Source organism: Thalassophryne amazonica, chromosome 17 (assembly GCF_902500255.1).
Source record: "Thalassophryne amazonica chromosome 17, fThaAma1.1, whole genome shotgun sequence".
Lineage (NCBI taxonomy): Eukaryota > Metazoa > Chordata > Actinopteri > Batrachoidiformes > Batrachoididae > Thalassophryne > Thalassophryne amazonica.
The window spans coordinates 37057427-37072614 of record NC_047119.1 but is presented as its reverse complement, the minus strand read 5'-3'; the positions used below and the strand labels follow the sequence as shown (position 1 = coordinate 37072614).

At 41.3% G+C, this 15188-nt stretch overlaps 1 protein-coding gene across 1 annotated transcript in view; it reads right to left on the bottom strand.

The window, feature by feature from the left end:
- The window catches only part of si:dkey-1d7.3 (transmembrane protein 132D), a 110323-nt gene that overhangs the window by 27083 nt on the left and 68052 nt on the right, over nucleotides 1–15188 (bottom strand). The window contains exon 6 of the mRNA XM_034192910.1: nucleotides 7945–8153. Within this exon, the coding sequence (XP_034048801.1) occupies nucleotides 7945–8153 (209 nt within the window). The remainder of the gene's footprint in view (nucleotides 1–7944; nucleotides 8154–15188) is intronic.

Here is a 15188-nt window from a genome sequence, read left to right as displayed (position 1 = left end):
TTTGATGCTTGTATCACCATTTGCAGGATTCCACTCTAAATATTCTCTTATCTGCTGCACTATGTGGCCAGGTGAAATGTGGGCATCCCTTTGGCCTTCCTCATGTTCCCTGGCTCTCAACACTGACCTGCGTGCTGGATGATAGCCAGAAAAAAATGTGCCACATGGCCAAAATGTTGCAAACTAAAAATTCTGTTACTCCACCACAAAGCATTTATATCCCCACTTAGTCTCTCCAAAAGGGGGTGACAAAAAACAAACTCTGGGACCAGCACTGGTTCAGTCACACAATAGCAAGTATAGAAAAATCACATTTTTTTTTGTTGTGGGAAGAGTTCCCATTTTTATCACCATTTGAGTCACACATAATTTAATTTCAGATTGCTGACCTGCTATCTGTTAGTGGCCACAGCCGGATATTGAGTGTTTGGGGGAAATTAAAGCTCCAGAGACGGTTTTTACCCCGGAGAAAACAAACAGCTCATCAAGCTTCCATCACCGTTAGCACTGATTGAAAAATAATGACTTTACTACAAGTATTGACTGAAATACCATGAACCTTTATCTTCAGGGCAATAGAATTGCCTCTCTATAGACATCAACCAATTAATGCATGCAACACAGATTTGATGGTGTAATGACAGACAAGTCTCAGTATAATAAAATCTCATTGTAAACAAATGGCAAATAAATTAATTAATAAAAAAATGGAAAAAGGGAATAAAAAATTAAGACATGGTTGAGCATTGCAGGTTCTAGGGTTATACTTCTAATGTTAATTTTTGAACATTGGCACTGGACAGAGAAGTCATCATCCACCAGGCCCGACGCAGGCTACAGCGGCGAGCAGCTACCGACAGGCCCGAAGCAAGCTACAGAGGCGAGCCATCATCCACCAGGCCCGACGCAGGCTACAGCGGCGAGCCATCATCCACCAGGCCCGACGCAGGCTACAGCGGCGAGCAGCTACCGACAGGCCCGAAGCAAGCTACAGAGGCGAGCCATCATCCACCAGGCCCGACGCAGGCTACAGCGGCGAGCCATCATCCACCAGGCCCGACGCAGGCTACAGCGGCGAGCAGCTACCGACAGGCCCGAAGCAAGCTACAGAGGCGAGCCATCATCCACCAGGCCCGACGCAGGCTACAGCGGCGAGCCATCATCCACCAGGCCCGACGCAGGCTACAGCGGCGAGCCATCATCCACCAGGCCCGACGCAGGCTACAGCGGCGAGCCATCATCCACCAGGCCCGACGCAGGCTACAGCGGCGAGCAGCTACCGACAGGCCCGAAGCAAGCTACAGAGGCGAGCCATCATCCACCAGGCCCGACGCAGGCTACAGCAGCGAGCCATCATCCACCAGGCCCAACGCAGGCTACAGCGGCGAGCAGCTACCGACAGGCCCGAAGAAAGCTACAGTCGCAAATAGAGCTTTACCAGCAATGCGTAAGTGGAGCCAGTAAAAAGGAGTTTTAAGGCGACATGTTAGCAGAGGTGTAAAACGGCTATTTGCAACCGTATAACAGCATGAACGTCCTCAAATCATCAGACACAAGGGGGTTATTCCCATTCACCAGGCCCGACGCAGGCTACAGCAGCAAGCCATTATCCACCAGGCCCGACGCAGGCTACAACAGCGAGCCATCATCCACCAGGCCCGACGCAGGCTACAGCAGCGAGCCATCATCCACCAGGCCCGACGCAGGCTACAGCAGCGAGCCATCATCCACCAGGCCCGACGCAGGCTACAGCGGTGAGCAGCTACCGACAGGCCCGAAGAAAGCTACAGAGGCGAGCCATCATCCACCAGGCCCGACGTAGGCGACAGCGGTGAGCCATCATCCACCAGGCCCGACGCAGGCTACAGCAGCGAGCCATCATCCAGCAGGCCCGACGCAGGCTACAGCAGCGAGCCATCATCCGCCAGGCCCGACGTAGGCTACAGCGGTGAGCGATCATCCACCAGGCCCGACGCAGGCTACAGCAGCGAGCAGCTACCGACAGGCCCGAAGCAAGCTACAGAGGCGAGCCATCATCCACCAGGCCCGACGTAGGCTACAGCGGTGAGCCATCATCCACCAGGCCCGACGTAGGCTACAGCGGTGAGCCAGCTTCCACCAGATCTGACGCAGGCTACAGCAGCGAGGCAGAATTCATCAGGCCCGACGCAGGAGATAGCGGTGAGCCAGCTACTGAGTTAGCCGAGAAGTAGGTTAGCAAACAAACTATTTGTGTCCAAAGATGCCATCGAAGAGAAACCTTTCTTTGGAGGAGTGTGACGAAATCAGAAAGTCACTTGATACTTTAACGGAAGATGTTGCTTTAATCCGTCAGGACCAAAAGAGAATCATTGCGCTTCTGGATGAAGTGAAGCAATTACGAGAAGAAAATAAGGAAAAGAACAGGAGGATCACAGAGCTTGAAAGGAAAGTTGATGAGTTGGAACAGTATACAAGAATGAAAGATATTGTAATCACGGGGTTTAAGATCAAACCCAGGTCGTATGCTCATGCGGTGATTGCGAATAACAAACAGAATGAGCCCAGTGAGGAAGAGTCAAGCTCTATTGAGCAACAGGTAGCAGCCTTTCTCAATGTGCACGATATTTCACTGGATGTAAGTGATTTGGAAGCCTGTCACACATTACCGAGAAGAAGACGAGAGGACGTGCCAGCCCTGATATTACGTTTTGCAAATCTCAAGAAAAAGATTACCTTAATTAAACAAGGAAGAAAACTGAAAGGTACTAATGTCTATATGAACGATCACCTGACACGGAAAAATGCCGAAATTGCCAGAAAAGCCAGACACCTGAGGAAACTAAAAAAGATCCAAAGCACTTGGGTAAATAACTGTAAAGTCTTTATTAAGCTCAATGGGTCACCGTAGGAGGCTAAGGTGTTGGTGGTTAAGAACCTCAGTGACTTAGATATTTATGAGGGGACGTCTACTACTACTACTACTACTACTACTACTACTACTACTACTACTAGAGATTTAGTTACTGGTGAATTTTGAGCCTTTGATGAACACAAAGACAAAGATGAATCAAGAGATGGTAATTCTTGATCGATTATTACTAATAGTATAGAATTCATTTTTATTAAAAAAAAAAGATGAGTACAGATTCAGAATTATATCAAAGGACAATGCATTTGGAGCAACTGAATCTATTTTCATATACTGATTATAATTTTCAAGACTTAGAAAATGAACTAGACCCGGATAATACTTTTTACTCTACATTTAATGTTGATTCTAAATATTATACTGTTGATGATTTTCTACATGCTATGACAATGAAGGAAAAACTGTCAATTATCCACTTTAACTGTAGAAGTATGTATGCTAATTTTAATGTTATCAAAGTGTTGTGTGGGCCGCCAGAAGAGGAGGTACTGCTGGCCCACCACCAGAGGGCGCCCTGCCTGAAGTGCGGGCTTCAGGCACAAGAGGGCGCTGCCGCCACAGACACAGCCGGGAGTGACAGCTGTTACTCATTACTTCCTGACAGCTGTCACTCATTCTTCATCATCTCACTCCATAAAACCCAGACGTCATCTCCACCTCATCGCCGAGATATCATACTTCATTGGAGGTAATATCATCAGCCATTTGTGTTTATCTTAAGCTGTATATTGTGAGTGTTTGCAGGAGTACCGGTCCCTCTTCCTGTGGAGGCTGAGTTAGTGCAGGACGGCACTCTTTTCCTCTGAGGGATCACTGTAAATTCATCAGCATATTGAGTGAGAGGTGGAGGTGGCATTCCCACCGTTGTTGTTACTGGGTGTACACACACCCACACTTGACTGTCTTTGTTCTCGCCAGCAGTACCAGATCCGACAGTCGGGGACGGTGATCACCTGGGAATTCGGGACTTGGCGGCTCCAGTATTCACCAGGTTCTGTGGCGGCGGAAATCGTGTGGTTCCGGCTCCTCTCAGGACAGACGTCTTCTATCCTCGAGCCTGCCCACACGTCACCTTTGTGGATTGACTGTAATTATATTCTGAGATTGTCTGTATATTCGTTGTGCACATTTCACAACATTAAATTGTTACTTTTTGGCTCATCTATTGGCCGTTCATTTGCGCCCCCTGTTGTGGGTCCGTGTCACTACACTTTCACAACACAAAGAATATATACAGCAGTTTGCACATCCATTTAGTATAATTGCTTTGTCAGAAACTTGGTTTAATGAGGACAAACGTATTGACTTTGAAATAGAAGAATATGAACTTAAGTATGTTAATAGGAAAAATAAAATAGGTGGAGGAGTGGCACTATATATTCATAATAGCATTAGGTTTAAATTAGTAGAGGATATGACTCTGGCTATAGATAATGTTTTAGAAGTTGTTACAATTGAAATCCATAATGATACGGAGAGAAATGTAATTGTGAGTTGTTTGTATCGGTCTCCAGGAACTGATGTAGAATTATTCATTGACTGTGCAGGAAAAATATTATAATATATAATAATATTATAATATAAATAAGAAGGAAAATAAAACTATGTTTATATGTGGAGATTTTAATATAGATATACTAAATCACACAAAGCACAAATGGACTAATGATTTTCTTAATATGATGTTTGGCATGAGCCTTTATCCGACTATAACTAGACCTAGCAGGGTAACAGATCACAGTTCCACTTTAATTGATAACATCTTCACAAATAGCACTATGAATGACATTACAGGTGGCCTAATGGTCTGTGATATATCGGACCATCTACCAGTGTTTATTATATATAACAACAAAATTACAGATTGTAGAGGGAAAAAACACATCTATAAACGGGTTTGTTCGGAGGAAGCAATTAAATCCCTGAACAATGATTTAAATTCCCAGGATTGGAACTTAATTTATTGTGAGAAAGAGGTGGACAAGGCTTATAGTAAGTTTATGGAGATATTTATGGAATTATATGACACACACTGTCCAATTAAGAAATATAGTTGTAAAAAAAAGATTTGTGGAACGTCCTTGGATGACCAAAAGTCTACAGAATGCTTGTAGAATGAAAAATAGTCTTTACAAAATATTTATTAAATTGAAAACTAAGGAAGCTGAAAGAAAATATAAGCTATATAAGAATAAACTAACAGAGCTATTAAGAAATAGTAAAAAATTATATTATAGAAAACAACTGGAAAGGAATAAATGTGATACAAAAAAGGTTTGGGGAATATTAAAAGATCTTATGCAGCATGGAAGGAGAAAAACGATATATCCAGATTATTTTATTGAGAAGGATAAAGACAACCATGAGATGAGTGAAACTGTAAATCATTTTAATGATTTTTTTGTTAATATTGGCCCGGATTTGGCCAATAAAATTTCTGGTAAAGGTCCTGATTCTCCAATACTTATTAAGAGAAATAGAAATTCATTTTTTTCTCTCTCATATAGATGAACTTGAAATTATTACTATTGTTAGAAAATTTAAAAGTAAATCTTCAACTGATTTTCAAGATATTAATATGATACTGGTTAAAAAAGTAATAGAAAGTATTGTCAAACCACTTGTATATATTTGTAATTTATCTTTTATAACAGGAAAATTTCAAGGCAAAATGAAAATGGCTAAAGTTGTCCCTCTATTTAAAAGTGGAGATAAACACATTTTTACAAACTATAGACCAGTTTCTTTACTCCCACAATTCTCTAAATTTTTGGAAAAGCTATATGATAATAGATTAGAGTCATTTATTGGAAAGTATGAAATTCTTAATGAATGCCAATATGGTTTTAGGAGTAAGCGGTCCACTTCAATGGCAGTAATTGAAACCATAGAGGAGATAACCAATACTATAGAGAGAAAGAAATATGCAGTTGGCATTTTTATAGACTTAAAGAAAGCTTTTGATACTCTTAATCATTCAATTTTGATTAAAAAATTAGAAATGTATGGTGTTAGGGGAGTTGCACTGCAATGGATACAGAGTTACTTAACGGAGAGAAAGCAGTTTGTGAAAATGGGTGAGTTTACATCAAATAACTTGGAGATTTTATGCGGAGTACCCCAAGGTTCAATTTTGGGAGCAAAGTTATTTAATTTATATATAAATGACATATTTAATATATCCAAAGTGATGAGAATGATTTTATTTGCGGATGACACAAACATATTTTATGCAAATGAAAATTATAGTGAACTTACCCGTATTATTAATGAGGAATTGAATAAACTAAAAAGTTGGATGGACACAAATAAATTATCTTTAAATCTAGATAAAACTAAAATAATGTTTTTCGGAAATTACAAAGTAAACTCTGAGATAAAGATATGTATAAATGGTGTTCAAATTGAAAGAGTATCAGAATGTAAATTTCTTGGTGTAATAATAGATGAAAAAATAAGTTGGAAAAAGCACATTAGATATATACAGAGTAAAGTTTCCAAAAGTCTCACAGTTATTAATAAAGTTAAATATTTGTTGGAGCATGATGCCCTTTGAGTGTTATATTGTACATTGATTTTGCCTTATTTAACTTACTGTATAGAAGTATGGGGTAACAGCTATAAGAGTTCACTTCATCCCCTCGTTATATTACAAAAACACGCAGTTAGAATTTTGCATAAAGTAGGATATCTAGACCACACAAATGAATTGTTTATCAGGTCAAAATTATTAAAAATGACTGATTTGGTAAAGTTTCATACTGCATTACTAATGTTTAAAGCCAATAAAAATGAACTGCCATGTAATATACAGAAACTGTTCTGTAAGAGAGAAGGACAGTATGGATTGAGGGGATGTGGTAACTTTATAGTAAATTATGTAAGAACTACTCTGAAAAGTTGGTGTGTGTCGGTATGTGGAGTTAAATTATGGAATCATTTGGATAACCACATTAAATTGTGTGGAAACATTTATAAGTTCAAAAAGAAATATAAAGAAATTATGTTAGCACAGTACACAAACGAGTAAAAATGTTAATAGAGTTAGTAAGAAGTGTAGACGATTGCATAGACATTGAACAGTACTTGGTGTATGACATTATGTCAGTAATGATCAGGGTGCAAGACTATTTGTAATTGCTTAGAAGGTAAAAATGTGTTAAACTTTAAATGAATTGAAAATAATGGAATGCCATTGATGCAATTGTTAGTACCTAACTAATGTAGATATAAAATGTAAATGTAAAATGTAAATATGAAATTGTTCTATTCTGTTTAGTTATGTTATTTTCTGATTTCTATCTTATTTGAGTGTATTTAACTGTGGATGGTAACGGGTGTACGGTGTACGGGGTGGGCGTTTACAAGCTTTTGCTTCAGCCCATGCCCTTTCGGCTGCACCTAATTTGAGAAACTGAGTTATTACTGACATAATGTCATACACCAAGTACTGTTCAATGTCTATGCAATCGTCTACACTTCAGCAACTCCATGTTGCTGGCCAACAGCAACATGGAGAAGTTAACAATGGAATTACACAGGAAGCCCTCAGATTATGGAATGGACTATAGGGACTGAATTAAAAACGAAAAGCAAGTAACTGTGCAATGGACAATATTTTGGATGTTATTTGATGCAGTTTAGTTTTAATGTTAAATAAACTCACAGATGCACATGGACTGCTCACCCATGGCGTTGGATTCCATTAGATTGTTTTTAAATCATCTGTTTAATTTGGAGTTGGGGAAAACTTGGAGCGGCAAAACTCCTTCCAAACTGCCGTTAAATATGTGGGACTACAATTTAAACTTCTTTAACTGTTTTGCAGTTCTATATAACATAGGAGTCCACGGGCCTCTGGGCCAATATACTGTAGGACTTCCATATACATACTTGTATCATTGTATCTGAGTCTTTTAGAAAAATAATATGTCATATGGTTGATAATAGCATTAATTTTTATTTTGTCCTGCACAGTCTAGTTCTTGCTGCTTATATAATTGGAAGCAGACTATATACAGGTCAAAGCATACCTCCTGTTGCTTGTTGTAATTGGAACCCTCCAGCCCTTTATCTGGCTCAGCTCGGGGTCGGCCAAATCTATGAGTAAGGGCAGTTGGGGCATCCACACACTCATCTCCAACTGTGCGCTCAAGAAACTGTAAGTGAAGTTGAGAAACACTCTGCTTTTTCCTTTTGACTCCTTCCCGTCGACATACACGCAGTCACATCGTTCCGAAACCTGAACAAGAGACAAGAGGAAAAGACAAATGTGAGACAACCACTAATAATGCCGAAGTTAGAATCTGGTTCAAGTCATCAACCAGTTTTCTGCCTGCCCGTCGGCATTTACACAGGTCAATAGACTGAGTTTGCAGTGATCATTAAGCCCTGAAGTAATAATATTAATTTACAAATATATATGTAAAATACAAATTACAAAATGTCTCTGAAAAGAGTGATGAAAGATTTCAGATTTTGCCAGATTTACAAATGTGGAATATAAAACTAGTTATGCCAACCTTTTTTTTTTTTTTTTTTTTTACCAAAATGGAGGACTGCACTACCGATAACCTGTTAGCATATGTGGTCACATGTTAAAGGTTAACCTCACGGTTACTGTTAAGCATGGTGAGAATATCCAGATGACTATGTGTCACAGTCACCATAATTAACACTGAAGCATAGTATCAACCACAGCTAGCATCTACTGCTGTTAACATGATTGCATATGTTAGCATTAATGGTTGCTGTTGCTAACCCCAGATGGCATTTTCTTTAACACAGCCAATCAGTAGTCAAGCATGTTATATTAACACAACATCTAGAATAAACAGCATTATTATTAGCATTATTATATGGCTGCAACACTAGGTGCGCTCTAATTGGCTAATTACCGGTTGGATATTTTCCCATATCGGACCAGTTATCATGACAATTGGTCCGCAACGCATATTTTCGTTACAAATCTGGAAGCTAAAAACCCGATTAGAAAAAGTAAGTCGCACATGAACATACTCCATAAATATCTAAACTGTTGGGAAGGTGTCGTAACACGGACCCACAACAGGGGGCGCAAATGAACGGACAATGAGTAAGCCAAAAGGTAACAATTTAATGTTGTGATATTACACAACGAAACGTGTCTTAATTTTCACAGTCAATAAACACCAGGTGACGTGTGGGCAGGCTCGAAGATAGAAGACGCCCGACGAGAGAGAAGCCGCGTCCCACACGGCCTCCACCACCAACGGCCTGAAGAACACCAGAGCCGCCAAGTCCCGAGTCCCCAGGTGGCCTCTGTCTTCGGCTGTCGACCCTGGTACTGCTGGCAGAAAACAGAAAGATGATGTGTGAGTGTGAGTCCGCACACTCAGTAATTAACAGTCCAAACACAGTTGGGAGGAAGCACCTCCACCTCCAACCTAGGAACACACTAGCAGCTCCTGTAACCACTTATCTGGATGGAGTGAGAGGCGAAGACGTCGCTTCTCTCACTGACCGCCAACCCAGTTGAAAGGGCACCACAGGACAACGGCTGCAAACAGATCAGACGTAAGTCACAGTTTAAATTCAGCAGAGAAATTACCTTAGTACTGGTAGTCGATTTCTCGGCGGGGAGGTGGAGTTGCAGTCCGGCTTATATGGTGGTGTAGATGAGTGACAGCTGGAGTAATGAGTGACAGCTGTCACTTCCTCTGGGTCTGGCGCCCTCTCGTGCTTGGAGCCCGCACTCCAAGCAGGGCGCCCTCTGGTGGTAGTGGGCCAGCAGTACCTCCTCTTCAGCGGCCCACACAACACTAAACAGTGGATAAACCAGACAGATTGAAACCTTACCAGCTAACTGTTAATCCTACCCGGTTCTTATTGGAATACTGTCCCTTACAAACAATAACGACCGGACCATCTGTTAAGCTAGTGGAGGTAAATAAAGCAAACAAGCCCAACACCATTAGCAACATATTCGGGTAATACTGTAAGTTTGTGTGTTTATATATATATAATGTATATATATATATAATAGCCATATAATAAACAAATTATGAACCTTGCTTGCTCGGCCTGTACGGTCATATCAGACCTCTGTGTTTTTCACACGGACCTCGTTAATGCTCGGCTCATACTGTCAACACCACGGTCTGATATTTCCCCGTACAGACCTCTCACTCGGTTAATAATCAGATCATGTGGGCATCGCACATTCACTTAAGAATTCATGATCCATGAAGCCTTTTCCACTGCATTCCTAATGGTCGGCGTAGCAAGATTTCAGCCGAATGTTTCCTTCTAATCACCATTTCAGACAGTGTTGCCATAGACAGTTGTTAGCTTGATGGTAACTGGCCAAAATCACACTACAAAGACCAACAGGAAAATAAGTACTTATCCAGTACAATGGTCCCTTGTTTATCGCGGGAGTTACGTTCTAAAAATAGCCCGCAATAGGCGAAATCCGCAAAGTAGTCAGCATTATTTTTTTTTACAATTATTAGACATTTTAAGGCTGTAAAACCCCTCACTACACACTATATACACTTTTCTCAAACAGGCATTAACATTTTCTCACGTTTCTCTCGTGTGTAAACACTCTCAAAGTTCAAACCTTAGTAGAAAAATAAGACCAACCTGTTTGTTTGAGAAATAAAAATAGAACGTTTTCCTACAAATAATTATGATGGCTTTTAGGACTAACGAATTTAATTTTAACGATCAACCTACGAGGTTGGACACATAAGAAATTATTAATAGTGACTGACCAGTATTTCACAGTTCCTCTGATCGCGCCTCTTTGTCCTGGCGCCGCTCCGCTGTAGCGTCTTTTTCCACTGAGTGACACCTCAGTGCAGGTGTCTTTTTCCAAGTGAAGAACACAGTTATGGGTAGTTGTTGGTGCTCTTTTTTCTTCTGGGCGAGAAGATTCTTATAAACAGACATGCAGAACACAATGTACATGCTCTGCCTTTGCGGTGCCGTGACCGGCCTGCTTGATGAGGACGCAGAACACAATGCGCTGTAAAAAAAAAAAAAAAGCATGCAAAATTGGACTAAAAAAATCTGCGGAACTGCGAGGTGAACTGCGTTATAGCGAGGGACCACTGTACTGGAAAATGCTACATGGATACATGCAGCAGTTCATCAGTCTTGTACAAAGTCAAATAGTCGCGGTTTTGCAGAAAAATCTCTTGCAGGCTCATGGTGCGGAAGCCGGCTCAGTGGGTGTGTCTCACAGAGCATGCAGGACTTCTGTGACGTATGTTACAGTGATCTAAAATGAGCTACGTCAAGTTTAAATTTTGCTTATAGTTAACTAGGTTCTACACGCACAGACATGGAACTGTGGGACTTTGAGGATGCTTAACATGAAAGCCCAACCATGTTTATTTACACAAGATAATAACAACAGATTCTGCACAATGTGACCCCTTTAAAAGGCGAGAGCGCAAAAGTATCAAAAGTGGAAAAAAAATACTGAAACGTGACTAAAACTGCACAAGCAGTTTAAGTGACAGGAAATCAAAGTGAGTGTTTCAGTTAGAGCTCGTAATTTTCTCCAAACAGAGTGTAATTTTCAGTGAAATGCTCTGTGAAGAATGAAAAAGACATCTTTGAAAGTCTCTGACAAGACAAAAGGGAATACAGTAGATCATTTTACTTCTTTTGTACCACTTAAAATAGTCGAGACAGGGAATCACTCCAAATTTCCGTTTATTCGAGCTGTGAAACTGTTCCGAACTGATATTAGCAATGCCTGATAACTGTGCCGTTGTGTAGGCGGGAGTGTTGTAGCACCCACCAGTGAGCGCACTGAGGTGAGACACAGCAGTGGGAGGTGTGTTTTATTTAAGATTGGAGTCCTATCGCCAGCACCGCCTCACTTATCTTAACAAACCAGTGGCTCCACAGAGGTAATTGGAGAGCACTAGACTGGAGAATAGAGTGTAGCACTGGAAAGGCGAGGTGGGAAAAGTGAGGAAAGAAGAGATTTAGGTCCAACTTCTGAGGTAAGTCAAGTTGAACTCCCGGGGCAAAAAAAATTGAGGGAAGGCAGCCTGTTGAGGTGATTTCCCATCATGCCCACTGATTGGGTTTTCTGAGGCTCTCCAAAATCACTGTTTTTACTGTTTGTTTCATTTTTGTGTTTTTCTTCACAGAAATAATGAACAATGTTTAAAAACAGTGTCATTACTATTGTGGTCTGTAAGGGGGCGCTATAACATTATACATTCTCTTTAACAGCAGCCTATTTTCTTAAATAATATATCAATTTTTCCCAGGAATTACTGGATTTTCAGATTTGGAGTGTACTGCTTTATGCGGTATTAGAAAAATTATATTGTACCTGCATTAAAGATAAATGTCCACCAGTTGGAGATATTCCATCCATCCATCCATTTTCTGTACCCGCTTACTTCAATTAAGGGTCACAGAGTGGGGGGAACTGGAGCCTATCCCAGCAGTCATAGCGCATGAGGCAGGGGCAGAGGCGTCGCCAGGGACTTTGAGACCCATGAAAATACATCTTACTAGCCCCCCCCCCCAAAAAAAATTATTTTGTCATTATGATAATTGTATTAGGGTCCTCTCTATCAGGTTTGACAGACAGAAATGTCTGGACACAATTGCAGGACTCAACACAGCTCTGATTAGTGGTTAGTGGTTAGTAAAAACATTTACTGAAAGATTCAGTGGGGTCCGGTACACAGCAAAGCGGTCCAGATGACTGTAAACAGATCCAAAATATCAGGCATAAGGTGTGGTTGGTACAAACAGGCAGGTGGTCAAAACACAATGTGGTAGCAGGACTTGGAAACATAGTACACAGAGCTGGATGAGAAGGCACAAGGCGCAACGATCTGGCGGGGAACTAGTGTGACCAGTGGAGCTTAAATAAACCCAGGTGATGAGCTGCAGCTTAGAAACAGGTGTGTGGAAAGATCCAGAACAGGGTGTGGCCCAAACAGAGTGTGACGCCCACCACCAAGCACCAAGAGAGATGGACAAGAGAGATAGGGACAGGCAAGAAAAACCCAGCAAGAGAAATCACACATAACAAAACATGGAAACCTAAACTACGACAAAACAAAACTAGAATCTAATCTAAACATGGCAAAACAAAACACATGATAAAACAGAAACACAAAGCAAAAGATTCTAGATCATGACACTGTCTGGGCCCTGTCAATCATGGGCCCCTAGAATCCATCTCCTTATTCTCCCCTTTTCAGCACCCCCAGGTGGGGAGCACCCTGTACAGGACACCAGTCTGTCACAGGGCCACATATAGACGCACAAACACATGCACACCTATGGACAATTTAAAGTTTACAATCCACCTAACTGGCATGTCTTTTTAAATGTGGGAAAAAGCTGGAGCACCCGGAGGGAACCCACGAAAACACCTTGAGTGTTTTCGTGGGTTCGTGGTTGAGGTCTTTCTGTGTCAAACTCCACACAGAAAGACCTCAGGTGGGAGTCGATCTCATGACCTTCTTGTTGTAAGGCAACAGTGCAAACCACTATGTCACGGTGCTGGCCGGAGATATTCCATTTCAGTGCAATATTGCCACCATTTCACCATCTTCACCATTTCAAATGGAATACCTCCACCTTCCAATTCAAGGACCTTGGGACATGACAACGATAATTCTGCTGTTACATACACATGGCTTCTTTGACGATTACTATATCAAAGAAAACACCAACCATGGTTTACCACAATCATTTTTGTATGAACCTTCAAAAATGAAGCATATCATGTTGTCACAACAATGTCTTCTATAAACAGCAGTTGACCTCAAATAGGGAAATGGAATTTATGAAAACACCCATCCGTTATTATTAATCGCCTAATTGATAAATCGGCGAGTTGATATAATGGGCCGATGTGAGCCTCTTAGAGTTAAATCGGTATCAGCATTTGCAACTGCAGATGAATCACAATTAAAAAGAAAAGCAGCATAGAAATGACCTGTGTTCATGGTGAGTTGTTAGTCGTTAAGAATTATTAGAATTACAGCATCCTCTGAGGTTTGGTCAAAGTCAAATCAAGGTGAAAATGTAAAAAAAAAAAACCTGTTATTGCTCAGGAATTCACTCTGAATTATTTATGCAATATATTTTTATAAAGTTTATTTTAAAAAGACTAAAGCTTTTATGAAGTTGTTTTTGTCCTCCAGCTTTTACTGGGGAATCCCGATGTGTACCAATCCATCTGAGAAATAATCCCTCCAGTGTGTTCTGGGTGTCCCTGGGGCCTCCTCACAGTTGACTGAGCCCAGAAGACCTCCCTAGGAAGTTGACCAGAGGCTATTTTCACCAGATACCAGAAACCACCTGAACAGCTGGCTCCTTTCGATCCGAAGAAGCAGTGGCTCTACTCAGGTCCCAGAGTGTAAGCCCAGATTCCCAATGGAGGAAACGCTTTTCCAACAGAGGACTATCATCTTAGATGTGGAGGTGCTGATCCTCATTCACTTCACTCTGGTCCTCAAACCTGCCCAGTGCACATCAATCAATCAATCAATCAATTTTATTTATATAGCGCCAAATCACAACAAACAGTTGCCCCAAGGCGCTTTATATTGTAAGGCAAGGCTATACAATAATTACGTAAAACCCCAACGGTCAAAATGACCCCCTGTGAGCAAGCACTTGGCTACAGTGGGAAGGAAAAACTCCCTTTTAACAGGAAGAAACCTCCAGCAGAACCAGGCTCAGGGAGGGGCAGTCTTCTGCTGGGACTGGTTGGGGCTGAGGGAGAGAACCAGGAAAAAGACATGCTGTGGAGGGGAGCAGAGATCAATCACTAATGATTAAATGCAGAGTGGTGCATACAGAGCAAAAAGAGAAAGAAACACTCAGTGCATCATGGGAACCCCCCAGCAGTCTAAGTCTATAGCAGCATAACTAAGGGATGGTTCAGGGTCACCTGATCCAGCCCTAACTATAAGCTTTAGCAAAAAGGAAAGTTTTAAGCCTAATCTTAAAAGTAGAGAGGGTGTCTGTCTCCCTGATCCGAATTGGGAGCTGGTTCCACAGGAGAGGAGCCTGAAAGCTGAAGGCTCTGCCTCCCATTCTACTCTTACAAACCCTAAGAACTACAAGTAAGCCTGCAGTCTGAGAGCGAAGCACTCTATTGGGGTGATATGGTACTATGAGGTCCCTAAGATAAGATGGGACCTGATTATTCAAAACCTTATAAGTAAGAAGAAGAATTTTAAATTCTATTCTAGAATTAACAGGAAGCCACTGAAGAGAGGCCAATATGGGTGAGATA